This window comes from Poromitra crassiceps (genome assembly GCF_964638095.1).
Source record: "Poromitra crassiceps genome assembly, chromosome: 12".
Lineage (NCBI taxonomy): Eukaryota > Metazoa > Chordata > Actinopteri > Beryciformes > Melamphaidae > Poromitra > Poromitra crassiceps.
This window is the reverse complement of record NC_139632.1, coordinates 4,279,112-4,295,709: the sequence shown is the minus strand read 5'-3', so window position 1 is coordinate 4,295,709 and position 16,598 is coordinate 4,279,112. Positions and strand designations below refer to the sequence as shown.

Genomic DNA, 16,598 nt, shown 5'->3' with positions numbered 1-16,598 from the left:
AGGAATAATATGTTATTGTTGAAATAAACACAAACTAATTGCAATGCATGTTTTAGTAAATAAAATACAAGCTCCCTTACGTAAACAAATACAATTCGCTCCAGGTGTGAATCCACTGAAAATATGTGCTTTTACTGTGAAGCCCTTCTTATAATGAGAGGCACCCCTGCAAACTCTCAATAACTAATCCAACTCATTGGACATAATCACATGGTATGAGTCAATATTGATTCAGATTTTTACTTGAAGGTATTCTAACAGTTGGCAAAAACAAACATCTTACACCGTCTTACAGCTACATCGTGTCTATAAAGTCATTTCACAGTTCTATTTCAAGTACAAGTCACATAACATAACTCACAGAGGGAGATGTGCTGATAAAGGAGGTGGCTAAATAACTCTGTTCACTGGGTGGATTGGATACATGTATTTCCTTGGTGTTCTGCTTGACTGGCCTTGCATGTTGTTTTGACAGTTGGGGGCAAGAACATGTCAGGTCAGGGCGGACTCAAAATAATGACAGAGAAATCCCCCTTCCATACTCAACAATATATATCCATACATAATATACATATACAACACATACACATACATAATCATATACATCATCCATCCCCCTTCCATACTCAACAATATATATCCATACATTATCCATCCCCCTTCATACTCAACAATATATATCCATACATAATCCATCCCCCTTCATACTCAACAATATATATCCATACATAATCCATCCCCCTTCATACTCAACAATATATATCCATACATAATCCATCCCCCTTCATACTCAACAATATATATCCATACATGATCTGCTCCTCTTGACAAGTGTGCTGTTCTCTCCAGGGCCATTGATAGTTGCTGCTCTAAATAGGTTGATGGTGAAGGCAGCAGTAGCCCCTCCCACAGCCATGCTCTAGGTCTCAGTGATTGGCTGCTCTGGCTGATGGACAGCACTAATGGACCGGCGTATGTTAGAGATGACCAAAGGAAGGGCTGGCAGGCAGACCTTCTGATGAAGGTCAAGTCAAGTGCCACTCGTGGCCAGTGGGGAAGTGATGCTGGTTGCCATGGCGTTGCTGTTGCCCCGGGACTTCCCGGTCAGAAGGGATAGGATCTCCTCCTCATCATCAAAGGAGTTCTTCCCGTACTGGTCCTTCCACCAGGCTCTATACTGGAGGAGAGCAGAGAGATCATATTAACAAGCTTCCACCAGGCTCTATACTGGAGGAGAGCAGAGAGATCATATTAACAAGCGGAAAACCTTTATTTTTTAAACTTTTTTATTCCACGGTGCAGTGGTGTGGCCATTTAGCCTATGGCACCATGCACGCCCGCTCCCACCACCCACATCCATGAATCTTGAAAGAGAGAGACCACTAAAGCTCCGTTCAATGACCAAATATAGGAGTTCCGGTTTGGACGTTTAGCCTTCAAAGTAAAAGTGGCCACGATGCAAACACATACTACTTTTTAGCAATTTCGTCTAAAATAAGCCCATACAGTACCAGTGACATTCACCTCGTTTTTGTAAAATATCTCCGCTATGCAACCACACAACGTTAATATTTTTAGCCATTTTGGATCAAATAAGCCAAACGTTCCCACTCTTTGACAGCGGCGCGCACCTCCTTGCTAGTGAAAAAAATAAATAAACAGGAAGTTGACAATCGGCTACCGCTGAGAATCATGGGAAATGTAAGTCCTGGAAAAAGGTGAATAGCTAAGGCCCCTTTTCCCTCTCCCCCCTACTTGCGCCACCCACCACCCATATCCCCCTAGATACTCCCGCTACCCACCCCTCGAATCCTGACTCTATCACCTTCTTATCCCTATGGCCCCTGTTCCCTAGGCTCACAAATCATCCATGAGTGAGTGACTTTGTCATCTTCTGACCCCGGCGGGCCTGTGGCCAGCGCAGCGCCGTGGGAAAAACAAAAGCCCAGTCGTATTAAAATAAAGACAACTCATAGAGATTTGAAGAATTGTACGAGTCAGAGGAAGTCTTCAGCTGAGAGACAGGCGATCGATCAGGAACAGAGTGAGAAGGTCCTCTGATGTCACTCACCTGTGTGAGTTCTGTGTTTTCAAACTCCTCCAGCTGCCGCAGGAAGCCCAGGTTGGGGCCGGCGCACGGCCTGGCTGCCCTCACAGCCGCCAGAGACTCCACCCAGCCGCGGCCCGTCACCGTCATGATGTAGGCCACCACCAGGGTGACACTGCGCGACACTCCTGCCACACTGAACACAGCACACGCCACCATGGCATCATCACACACACTGAACACAGCACACGCCACCATGGCATCATCACACACCGTATAGGAGGCTCTTTTCTCGGCTTTGTGTGAGTAGAAGTATTTGAGTTCTACTTCTGCGTCTTTTTCTTTTTTAACTTCTACTTTGCTTTTTTCCTGGAATGATGGTTATTAAAGGGACAGCTCACCCTAAAATCCAAAATACATATTTCCCCCTCGCTTGTAGTGCTATTTATCCATCTAGATTGTTTTGTGTTAGTATTCTGGGTTTTGGAGATATCAGGCATAGAGATGATGTTTGCCTTCTCTCCAATACAATGGAACTGGATGGCACTTGGCTTGTGGTGCTCAAAGCACCAAAACAAAATACATTTGATAAACTCAACAGCAATGTCTCTTTCCAGAAATCATGACCCAGTTACTCAAGATAATCCACAGACTTGTTGTGAGCAGTTTTATGTAGGAACTATCTTTGACTGAACTACACCCAATAGCTAGCTGCTGCTCTAGCTGCTGCCACTTTGATGTGTGAACTAGCTAGCAGCTAGTGGTTGTATTTCGGTCTAAAGAAAACAGTTCTTACATGAAACTGCTCACAACAAGATCTGTGGATGATCTAGAGTAAATGGGTCATGATTTCTGGAAAGAGACATTTGCTGTTGAGTTTTTACATTTTTATTTTTTTTGGCGCTTTGAGCACCACAAGCCGAGTGCCATCCAGACAGTTCCATTGTATTGGTGAGAAGGCAGACATCTCTACAGCCAATATCTCCAAAATCCAGACAACTATCCCAAAACAATCTTGATGGATAAATAGTACTACAGGTGAGAGGAAAAATATGTATTTTGGATTTTAGGGTGAGCTGTCCCTTTAAAGGCTAAATCCTGCTTCTGCATGTTTGATGTGAGAGTGGTCAAAGGCTCAGCTTCAACTTGATTAGATGGCTGTTCAATCACTGCTGTTTGCCACACAAGTGTGAAACAAAAGATTTGCACACATTTTGGTGGAAGAAACAGAAACCCTAGTGGTCATATATTTTCAACATTATTTTATTTTTCTTTAAAACAACCTATCCTCATACAACTCACAGTTTCATACCATACATACATAACTATGAGTTTACATCACAAAGATTTGTGTTAAAAGGGTTGATAAACTGTGCAAATAAAAAGGTGGGTAAACAGAGTTTAGTAATGCATCCCTGGCATCAGAGGTTCCTACATTTTGCTGAAGCGTGTATGCAAAAATCTAAACCATGCAGCTAGGGATGGAACGATAACCGGTTTTAATGATAACCGTGATCAAATCCATTATGATAACTGTACCGCTTAAAATTTTCGTTATCATTAAAACCGTGTTACCATGATTACAGTGCTTTGAAAAACATGGTAAATACTGTCCATCATCAACCAAAGTTGCAACCGTCTCTGTCTCCCATGCAAACTCGAAGCCTTGGAGAAATTATTTCAGTGAGTGTATCAATCTTTTTGGGTCTCCTTTTTTAATATAAAACTTGGTGAAATGATTTCTGTGAGTGTATTAGTACTTTTTGAAAATGTTCAGCACATTTTAACAAACCGTGATAATACTGATAACCGAGATAATTTTGGTCACTATAATCGTGATATGAAATTTTCATATCGTTCCATCTCTACATGCATCTACAGTAAGTAGACCAAAAGAATCATCTCAATATCACGTGCAAAATACAGGACATATCCTGTCATAGATACAGGATGTAGGATATTTGTGTGTGTGGAAAAATAAATGTTCAACACTCAAGTGGAAGTCCTTGCTTGTTTAACCAATGAAAATAGAGAATTGTTTTTTTTTGCACACATGCTTTTTAGATATAGCACATAGTAGCTACAATAGACCCTTCTCACGGGGGCCATTTTGTGTCGAGAAGCCAGGGTAAACACAGGTGCAAGCAAAACACTAATGAGGGTTTCCAAATTCCAATCATGGAAGTTGGAAACCCTCATTAGTGTTTTGCTTGCACCTGTGTTTACCCTGGCTTCTCGACACAAAATGGCCCCCGTGAGAAGGGTCTATTGACCTGCTGGGATGAGTAAAGAGGAAGAAACTGACCACTAGGGGCTTTAGATGTCTTTTCACTCACCAGTGGACAAGGCAGCCATTCCCTCTCATGCGGGACTCATGGATAAAGGTGATGCTGTCTCTGAAGTACTGAATCCTGATGACACGACATATATAAATATACATATATATATATGCATATACATAAATATATATATGTGTATATATACATATATATGTGTATACATATATATGTGTATATATTTAAGCAATATCACACGAGAGGGAGTGCGGTTGTTGGCTAATATCGGCATTGCTGTGACTCGGTCGTAGGCACGAGGCCGAGTGCCGAAGATAATCACAGCACTGCCGATATTAGACAACAACCGCACGACCTCGAGTGTGATATTGCTTTTATACAACAGTTCTATTAAACAAAGCTGATTAAAAAAATGACAAAAAGCTGAGAAAATATATGATTTCTCTATTTATTCCTCCGCCAACAAAAATAGTTCCCTCAGCTTTCTGCTTTGCCGAAAATGTAGCCTAATCAACCTAATTAACTGCAGGCTGTCTACTTTACTACTGTCTACTCTACAGCTGTGAAGCGTTTTGTTGATTAGGGCAGCTGTGAAGCGGAGTGATCTACACACAGTGAAGCGCCAGTGCATTATAATTGAAATATTGGCACTGGTAGGATCCCTCTTGTCCAATCAAATTGCCCGGCCGGAACTACCTGTTGTATAAATATATATTATATATATGTATATATATACACATATGTATATGTGTATAATATACACATATACATATGTGTGTATATACATATATATATGTGTATACATATACATATATATATATATATACATACACACACACATAAATAAATAAATATATATAAATCAAACATACTGAAAAAGCTTTCAACATTAGGCTACTGTGGGCATGCAGTGAATCTGTACACACAGGATACTCACAGGTTTTGCTTAGAGTGATCAGCAGCAGATATACAAAGGTATGTCATGTCCTATGGGGAGAAGAAGGGGGGGGGGGGGAGTAGTTTAGTATCACACAAAAAAAAACACCGTCGCTGTAGCAAAAATACATCTTACTAATGTTATTGTATTGTGCAGTGCTTGTTGGTGTGGGACATGAACAAAGTCCAGAGCGAGTATATAATACTGTAGCAGAACAGTTTGGAGGGGGTCTTTATCATGGCAGGTCACTGAGGTCATCCACCTGAAGCATGTGAGGGTCTACCTGCTTCCTGTTTCACCTCAGAAGGGACGGCCCCAAAAGCCTTGCCCCGCCCCCTCTGTTTCTCCAACTTAGTGGGGAGGAAGCCCCGCCCCCCTGTGTTTCTGTAGCTTAGTGGGGAGGTCATGACAGAACACATTTTGAATGTATGCCTGTGTGTTTTTTCAATGTGCACCTGGCAGCTGATGCTAGGCTAAACGCATAGCCCCCAGTGGACAGAAACCACCGTGTCCTGGTATGACTGCACCTCTGCGAAAGCCCCTGAGCACCTCTGGGACACGCTGAGGTCAGCTTACATTCACATCACCCGGCAGATACCAACATACAGTACATGCACACAGCGCTATACTAACTAACCACCATGACAGATACATCTTATATCTATGGGCATTCACTCTCACTGCTCATCATCACAGTGATACTATCTGTAGGATCCAATCCAGACGTATCAAACAAATCTCTGACTGTATGCAATGAATTGGAAGTTGTGGCTAAATGCACAGTGCATTTAATGATGTTTTATTGTCCATTCATATTTACCGAATGATCACTGTGATGTGAACTGATGTCACGTATAAGATACATTGTAATCAGGGATCCTTGCTTTATCAGTGTCATGTATTGTCCTTGTTTCTTGTTTTTGGATGTGTACAAAGTACAGCTTGTTTGCCGTATTCATGCCTTAAATTGCCCCCTTGCGGGACTAATACAGTTTTTTGAATTGAATTGAAAAACGTCCGTGACGTCCATAGAGGCTTGGCGGCTGTAAAGCAGACCTTCGTCTCTCAGGAACCAGGAACCACCACACTTTCTTCACCACGCTTTCTTCCAAGAAATCCATCAGTCACAAGGTTGACTGTTCGTTATGCAAATAAAGCATCCATCTGGCCATTAGCCCACACTGGTAAAATAGAGCTGAGTCATCATTCTGCCAATGCACTCTAAAAAAAAAAGCTGTGTCATACAAACGCAGCAATCTTTCAAACTGATGCGTGGCCAGCCGGCTGCCAGCCAAGATCCATAAACAAAGATCAGACAGAAACGTAACTGAACATACTTAAACTGAACATACCGTAAAACAATTCAACCTCTTAATAAACACTATAGATATCATTAGTTTCTCTAAAGCAATGTCCCTTATGGTGTGACAAAGTTCAGCCCAAACCGAAGGGGCCTTCGGCTGGGAGTACCGACGGAAGATTGCTGCCACTGTACATACTGTCATTAGATTTATAATCCATAACTGATATTAGGCCTATATGACATTATACTGATTATATAATTAATAACTAATATTGAAAAATATACTGTATACCGGTAGTCCTATCCTATAAGGGCAGTTTATAGTACAGTGATTTATGATGGTCGCCACGGACCATAATCATATTCTTTTATCGATGTCGATGTCCATTGGACATGATATTCTATAATCATGGTCGGTGGCGACCGTCATAAATCGCTGTACTATTAACGGCCCTTAATGACGATCCAGACGCAGCGATAGAAGAAATGAGGCGCTTAATGAATGGAGGTGCATCGCGTAACGAGTGTCTGTAGGCTTTTACATAATTTGAGGCCAAAACCTTTGTAAACATCTTGGTGGTTGACCAGTCTGGGTAGTGATACTGGAGACAAAGTTGCTGTTTCTCATCAGAGTAATGGTTGTGAAAACACTGACGCTCTCCCATGGATGGAGAAAGTGTACAGAAATCTCGGCATGTTTTTCAGGTTTGCTTTCAACCAAGAAAAGGTGAAAGTTGTGAAAGCGGACATCGAAGAACTCGGCGGAATTCAAGAAGTCAAACAGCGAAGCAGGTAGAGGAAAATCCGATGAACATGAACATAATCCAAAATCAGATGAATGGATTATTACATATTAAATCCAAAAGTTTCAGTAAGGTGAACTGCTGGTCCAGAAGGTGTTTCTGTTGTGACTGTGTTGGGAGAGTAGGACCATTTACACATTTTATGTGTTCAGGACACTTACATTATGCATACTTCCTTTAAAAAAAAAAACTACATATCACAGTTTTAGCAAATTGTATAAAAATGCAGAACTGTAGTGTGTACCAAGTGAAAACTGAAAACGTCTGTCTGCTTCACACATAAACACAAGAAACACACCTTTCCCGCTCTTTCATACACAAATCGCAACATCTAAAGCTCGACTGTACAGAAGCTCCATTTGACGACATCTTCTTGGTAACTTAATGTACATTTTTAAGTGAAAATAGCAGCACGTTTTCAATGGGATTCTACACAATCAACCAGAGAGCCTTGGTTAGCAGGTGAACATTGGTGAATTCCCAGTCTTGTGACTGATACAAGTCAGAAGGACTTTCCATTCAAAATAGCAAATCAGAAAGTCTGACTTTCACATCAACTCCAGTTATCTACTTCAGCAGCTTATCGACGGTGTCTAAAAACAGCCTATAATAATGTCAAGTATATTACTTTATTCAAGTATATTTCATATTACCTAGTATATGACCTATTCTATTCCTAGCTTCTAGAGTGACAACTCGTACTGTAATAGATCTCTTGAGTAAGACTGACGAGAGCTAGAAGATTATTCCTCTGGTAAAGGCCAAGGTCATCAAGTCGATGGAGAAGACAGAGGACAGTCTCTGGACACCAGCCATCCTTCCACTGACCTTTCATAATAAACACTAAACAGGGGGGACACGGTGGTTCATAATAAACACTAAACAGGAGGGACATAGTGTTTAATAATAAACACTAAACAGGGGGGACATGGTGGTTCATAATAAACACTAAACAGGGGGGACATAGTGTTTCATAATAAACACTAAACAGGGGGGACACAGTGGTTCATAATAAACACTAAACAGGGGGGACATAGTGGTTCATAATAAACACTAAACAGGGGGGACATGGTGGTTCATAATAAACACTAAACAGGGGGACATAGTGTTTCATAATAAACACTAAACAGGGGGACACGGTGGCTCATAATAAACACTAAACAGGGGGACACAGTGGTTCATAATAAACACTAAACAGGGGGACACAGTGGTTCATAATAAACACTAAACAGGAGGACATAGTGGTTCATAATAAACACTAAACAGGGGGGACATAGTGGTTCATTATAAACACTAAACAGGGGGACACAGTGGTTCATAATAAACACTAAACAGGGGGACATAGTGGTTCATTATAAACACTAAACAGGGGGACACAGTGGTTCATAATAAACACTAAACAGGGGGACATAGTGGTTCATAATAAACACTAAACAGGGGGACACAGTGGTTCATAATAAACACTAAACCGGGTGTACACGGTGGTTCATAATAAACACTAAACAGCGGGGACACAGTGGTTAATAATAAACACTAAACAGGGGGGACACAGTGGTTCATAATAAACACTAAACAGGGGGGACATAGTGGTTCATAATAAACACTAAACAGGGGGACACAGTGGTTCATAATAAACACTAAACAGGGGGACATGGTGGTTCATAATAAACACTAAACAGCGGGGACACAGTGGTTCATAATAAACACTAAACAGGGGGGACATAGTGGTTCATAATAAACACTAAACAGGGGGACACAGTGGTTCATAATAAACACTAAACAGGGGGGACATAGTGGTTCATAATAAACACTAAACAGGGGGACATAGTGGTTCATTATAAACACTAAACAGGGGGGACATGGTGCTTCATAATAAACACTAAACAGGGGGACATAGTGGTTCATTATAAACACTAAACAGGGGAGACATAGTGGTTCATAATAAACACTAAACAGGGGGACATAGTGGTTCATAATAAACACTAAACAGGGGGGACATGGTGGTTCATAATAAACACTAAACAGGGGGACACAGTGGTTCATAATAAACACTAAACAGGGGGGACATGGTGGTTCATAATAAACACTAAACAGGGGGACACAGTGGTTCATAATAAACACTAAACAGGGGGGACATAGTGGTTCATAATAAACACTAAACAGGGGGGACATGGTGTTTCATAATAAACACTAAACAGGGGGACATGGTGGTTCATAATAAACACTAAACAGGGGGGACATGGTGGTTCATAATAAACACTAAACAGGGGGGACATAGTGGTTCATAATAAACACTAAACAGGGGGGACATGGTGTTTCATAATAAACACTAAACAGGGGGACATGGTGGTTCATAATAAACACTAAACAGGGGGGACATGGTGGTTCATAATAAACACTAAACAGGGGGGACACAGTGGTTCATAATAAACACTAAACAGGGGGGACACAGTGGTTCATAATAAACACTAAACAGGGGGGACACAGTGGTTCATAATAAACACTAAACAGGGGGACATAGTGGTTCATAATAAACACTAAACAGGGGGAGATAGTGGTTCATAATAAACACTAAACAGGGGGGACATGGTGGTTCATTATAAACACTAAACAGGGGGACACAGTGGTTCATAATAAACACTAAACAGGGGGGACATGGTGTTTCATAATAAACACTAAACAGGGGGACATGGTGGTTCATAATAAACACTAAACAGGGGGGACATGGTGGTTCATAATAAACACTAAACAGGGGGGACACAGTGGTTCATAATAAACACTAAACAGGGGGGACACAGTGGTTCATAATAAACACTAAACAGGGGGGACACAGTGGTTCATAATAAACACTAAACAGGGGGGACATAGTGGTTCATAATAAACACTAAACAGGGGGGACACAGTGGTTCATAATAAACACTAAACAGGGGGGACATAGTGGTTCATAATAAACACTAAACAGGGGGGACATAGTGGTTCATAATAAACACTAAACAGGGGGAGATAGTGGTTCATTATAAACACTAAACAGGGGGACACAGTGGTTCATAATAAACACTAAACAGGGGGACACAGTGGTTCATAATAAACACTAAACAGGGGGACACAGTGGTTCATAATAAACACTAAACAGGGGGGACATGGTGGTTCATAATAAACACTAAACAGGGGGACATAGTGGTTCATTATAAACACTAAACAGGGGGACACAGTGGTTCATAATAAACACTAAACAGGGGGGACATAGTGGTTCATAATAAACACTAAACAGGGGGGACATGGTGTTTCATAATAAACACTAAACAGGAGGACATGGTGGTTCATAATAAACACTAAACAGGGGGGACATGGTGGTTCATAATAAACACTAAACAGGGGGGACATGGTGGTTCATAATAAACACTAAACAGGGGGGACACAGTGGTTCATAATAAACACTAAACAGGGGGGACATAGTGGTTCATAATAAACACTAAACAGGAGGACATGGTGGTTCATAATAAACACTAAACAGGAGGGACATAGTGTTTAATAATAAACACTAAACAGGGGGGACATAGTGGTTCATAATAAACACTAAACAGGGGGGACACAGTGGTTCATAATAAACACTAAACAGGAGGACATGGTGGTTCATAATAAACACTAAACAGGGGGGACATGGTGGTTCATAATAAACACTAAACAGGGGGGACATGGTGGTTCATAATAAACACTAAACAGGGGGGACATGGTGGTTCATAATAAACACTAAACAGGGGGGACATGGTGGTTCATAATAAACACTAAACAGGGGGGACATAGTGGTTCATAATAAACACTAAACAGGGGGGACACAGTGGTTCATAATAAACACTAAACAGGAGGACATGGTGGTTCATAATAAACACTAAACAGGGGGGACACAGTGGTTCATAATAAACACTAAACAGGAGGACATGGTGGTTCATAATAAACACTAAACAGGGGGGACATGGTGGTTCATAATAAACACTAAACAGGGGGGACATGGTGGTTCATAATAAACACTAAACAGGGGGGACATGGTGGTTCATAATAAACACTAAACAGGGGGGACATGGTGGTTCATAATAAACACTAAACAGGGGGGACATAGTGGTTCATAATAAACACTAAACAGGGGGGACACAGTGGTTCATAATAAACACTAAACAGGAGGACATGGTGGTTCATAATAAACACTAAACAGGGGGGACACAGTGGTTCATAATAAACACTAAACAGGAGGACATGGTGGTTCATAATAAACACTAAACAGGAGGACATGGTGGTTCATAATAAACACTAAACAGGGGGGACACAGTGGTTCATAATAAACACTAAACAGGGGGGACACAGTGGTTCATAATAAACACTAAACAGGGGGGACACAGTGGTTCATAATAAACACTAAACAGGAGGACATGGTGGTTCATAATAAACACTAAACAGGAGGACATGGTGGTTCATAATAAACACTAAACAGGGGGGACACAGTGGTTCATAATAAACACTAAACAGGGGGGACACAGTGGTTCATAATAAACACTAAACAGGGGGGACATGGTGGTTCATTATAAACACTAAACAGGGGGGACACAGTGGTTCATTATAAACACTAAACAGGGGGGACACAGTGGTTCATAATAAACACTAAACAGGGGGACACAGTGGTTCATAATAAACACTAAACAGGGGGGACACAGTGGTTCATAATAAACACTAAACAGGGGGGACATAGTGGTTCATAATAAACACTAAACAGGGGGAGATAGTGGTTCATAATAAACACTAAACAGGGGGGACATGGTGGTTCGTAACACTGGTGATGAGCCTGGATGTTCAGGACATTCAGGCAGGGGATTGTGTGGCTGGACGGGTGTCGAGGTCAGGTTGGGTTCGGTAGGCAGACACACACACACACACACACACACACACACACACAAACACACACAGCTCCGCTCACCTCCAGGATAGGTGCAGCGGTGTCATGGATGGACAGGATGCGGGTGATGTTGTGCCGTGCCAGTAGCTCCCTGTCTCGCGCATCTGCGGATTGAAGCGAACGGAGAAATCACAAATATTCCTCTGCCGCCAATCACAAATCACCCCACGTAGGTCCCTCCTAAATAAGGTGTTTTCTACCCAACAACAACAACCCCCCCCTCCCCAAATCTCTCCCAAGCAAATATGACCCTATAGCTTCATAAGTTTGCTCTTGTTTTGAACTGAAAGAAAAACCGGAAAACCAGTGTTTCTAAAACAGTCCAACAGCTTGGCCCAAAAGCAAGAAACAGTACATGTTCTAATCAAATTTTGTTCCTTAAAAGGAAGCCAAATGTTTCTACCTAGGACAGATGTGCCTATAGGGCTTTTTTCTCATGCTTTGCAAGCATGCTTTGATCTTGCATAGTAGGTCTGATATGCACCAATCTAAAGCTGTTGTCAATACTGGAAAGGAGTTAGGCTTACCGGTATTCCAAATGACCCCGCTTGTCAACTAAAATAATAATAATAACAATAATAATAATCATCATCATCATAATCATAAATTCATATAAAGTGTAAGATATAAATCAAAGCCTGCAACATAATGGGAAAATGCATTATACAGTATCTGAACGCTAATGTATACGATATGAATGCTTAGTTAAAATACCAGCAGAGGAAATACAATCAGATTATGTAATTCATTCATTCATTCTTATGTTAGATAATGCAGCACATGTTGTTTTTGTGAGGTGAATATTCTTCATGGCCCTCGAGGTGCTGATATCCCATTAAAGCTGGTGACAGAGAACTGGCTTTCAGACGAACACTATTTCTGTCACCATACACTGCCAAGCTGTTCCTCGTACATCTTTACACTGTCTGGCTGCTGTATTAATAAACAGTGTTGGGCAAGTTACTTTCAAAATGTAATATACTACATATTACTAGTTACTTTCATTTGAGAGTAATACGTTACTTTACAATATTACTTTCTGTGTAGAGTAACTCGTTACTTATTACACTACTTTTGCATTACTTTAACCAAAACAACAGCAGCAGCAGAATGACATCGCCGCCCCGGAACCATCCCGAAAAATAATGTCAACCGCCTTGAAGTCAGTGTAAACAATCCAAAATTCTAAATGTTATTATTTTCTTTTGTTATTGTCATCTGTAGTGGTTATTTGCATAAAAACAGACCGATTGATTAGGAAATGATTGTATCTTTATTTAAAATATGTGCTTTGATTAAAAAAACCGTTTGAACTCAATTTGTAACTTGAGTTACTTGACAAAGTAACTGGTATAATATTACTGAAATCCTATAAGTAATAAGTTATATATTACTGCTAAAAGTAATATATTACATGTAATATGTTACTTATGTAATGAGTTACCCCCAACACTGCTAATAAAACACTACGGTAAATAACTCCGTAGTAGGGACATTGTATAACATCGGGTTTCGCTGTTGAACCATCTGGATAGCATGAAAGGTAATGGCTAAAAGAACCACGATTACCTTTTGGGCAACGATTCCCCGAAGGCTACATTTTTTTACAATAATGCATCTTGTTGCTTTCAAACATTACCTGTGCAGTCTCCACTTCCTGTACGCACAGAAACCTAATCACTGATCTGCTGTTATTTGGAAATATGTGGAATATATATAGCTCGCATAAGGGACACCCCCGTGCTCCGGGGGCATTCCCTCCCACTCTGCACCACACAGCAACCCCTGAAATGTATTGATCTTCTCCAACGGCTGACAAAGACATGACACCCACACCCACGCGCGCACACAGGCGGCAAAAAAAATCCTTCCATTCATTTGACATCCAAAAATACCATTTCAATCATCTTCTTCAATATTATTTCTCCACTCTAGAGAAACTGAGCTCAGTGTACCATCTCACCACACGCCCCTCCCTCCCTATGAAGAACTGAAAAGATTCAAGTTTATTATTTGTCCCAGAAGGGCAATTTGTGTGCAAGCAGATATAAAAAGCATAGCGAATACATGAAAAAACAAAAACATGGACAAATTAAAACAAACATGGAGCATGTGCAGCAGTTTTCCAGCAGAAATGGATCAAGTAAACACAGGATAAAAGTAAAGTAAAAACACACCTCAAGGGATCTGTACAATGTACTTAAAAGTAGTAAAGACACGTACAATGTACTTAAAAGTAGTAGAAGACACGTACATGAACTTAAAAGTAATAAGAGTCCAGGACTATTTGAGCTCGCATAAATAGGTAGGTAAAAAATAAATAAAAATATATCTCGAATATAAAATATAAAGAATATTAGTAGCAGCAACATTACCTACCTAAGAAGAGAGAGAGTGCATCATCTCCTCAACACTCAATTACACGTTTTCCTGATGATAAATCAATCCTATACACAAACGACACACAGAGTTAAGACCATTTACCTTTGAAGTTCCCCAGGTAAAGATCCGGCAGGACCTGAAAGTGGAGTAGAAATTGAGATGCAGAGGTCATCAAAGTAGAATTGGAATGTAGAAGGAAATTACAGTAGCTAATGGGGTTTGTTTGAGTGGTTGAATTTCATCTTTAATGCTGCAAACAAACAGATGCAAATATGATCACCCTTTAGTGTATAGAGATACAATTCCATCTGATAAATTATGAAACTGTACCTTGTTGATTCCATTACCCATGTCCACCAAAGATCTCAGGCAAAGCACATCAAGTTGAGTACAGTTCACCAGTTTGTGAGCTCCGTTTTGGCCATTTTCCAGTAGACAAGTTCTTCAAGTTGCTCCTCAAACTGTATAGAACAGCCTGATCCAGCGCTCCCGTCAGGCCCCTCTCAACAGGCAGAGAGGATCTGTCACTAGCTCGTGTGTCTCGGCTCACCGTCTCCAAGCCTCCTCCAGAGACTTTTTTTAAGGTGCCATAAAGCTCTCGACAAGTCCGCAGCACGCGGCCTGAGTGAGTGTGAGTTGATTGAGGATACGGTTGGGGATGGATGACGTAATGTGACCTTAGCGGTTGGATCAGCCTATATTTAGAGCCGCCGTAGGTCATGGGACCGTGGCGTGGACAGTCAGGCACATACCAAGTCCACCCAGACAAGGATGGTTGAGGGCCACTCCGCTCCACGCAGAGGACAGATCCAACAACGGAGAGAGAGGGTCAATACAGCCCATTGGCTACCAGACAGCCATCTTATACCATATAAGGTGTCAAATACATGTCATGGAATAAATGCCCATTTCCAAATCCAATCCAATCCAACTTTATTTATAAAGCGCTTTAAAACAACCACAGAGGACCTAAGTGCTGTACAGAAGAAAAATAAACAACACAATAAAATAGATACAAATATGTCAAATACATAAAAACATAAGCAACACAATAAAATAGATCAAATACGTCAAGATTTAAAAAAATAAATAAAACCACTCACACGAGTGATCAAATCAGCATCCTACATGGTGACGAAGGCCACAGAGAAAAGGTGGGTTGGGGTTTTAAAGTGCGACAGTGAAGGGGCCTGTCTAATCTGCAGCGACAGTTCATTCCACAGTTTTGGAGCTACCACAGAAAAAGCAAATGAGGACCCACTAACCCCCATATAAAGTGCATTAGAGTAATCCAGCCGCCTGCTAACAAAGGCATGGATTACTGTTTCAAATTGGATTAATTGTTTTGACTATACAATACATTACACTACTCAGCTGCTGTATACTGTATGAGTAATAATTAGGGCTGGGCAATATCATATAATGAGACTAGATATCGTCCTAGAGATTGTGGATATCGTTATATGATCATGATATGGCATACAGTAAGTGTGTCTTTTCCTGGTTTTAAAGACTACATTGCAGTAAAGGGATGTACTTTTCTGAATTTACCAGACTGTTCTAGCTGTTTTAATATTTGCCTTTACCCACCTTTTAGTCATGATATCCACATTACGGATGATTATTTATCAATAATCTCATTGTGTCAATATTTTGTGAAAGCGCCAAGTTACAACTGAACATTTAGCCCACTTAGAAAATATCGAGATATAGGTAGGCTACATGATATTATCATGTATCGCCATTCGGCCTAAAAATACCAAAAGATGCTTTTTGGTCCATATCACCCAGCCCTGCTAGTAGTAAATAAGCCATGTACTATCAATGTTATTTATGTTGATGATGTTTGTGCTCCTCTTGTGTCGTTGATCACTTCAGTGGACAATG

The 16,598-nt window shown here is 40.8% G+C and overlaps 1 protein-coding gene across 1 annotated transcript; it reads right to left on the bottom strand.

The window, feature by feature from the left end:
- Nucleotides 1-1,030: 1,030 nt before the first annotated feature.
- LOC310786994 (dual specificity protein phosphatase 22-B-like) lies at nt 1,031-15,127 on the bottom strand (the record flags this gene model as incomplete). Its single annotated transcript, XM_083648317.1, has 7 exons — nt 15,042-15,127; nt 14,814-14,847; nt 12,351-12,433; nt 5,279-5,328; nt 4,384-4,458; nt 2,072-2,243; nt 1,031-1,177 (listed from the first exon to the last, which is right to left on the bottom strand). Exons 1-7 carry the CDS (start codon nt 15,060-15,062, stop codon nt 1,031-1,033), a joined length of 582 nt encoding a protein of 193 aa, XP_083504443.1. The 5' UTR covers nt 15,063-15,127.
- Nucleotides 15,128-16,598: the final 1,471 nt, after the last annotated feature.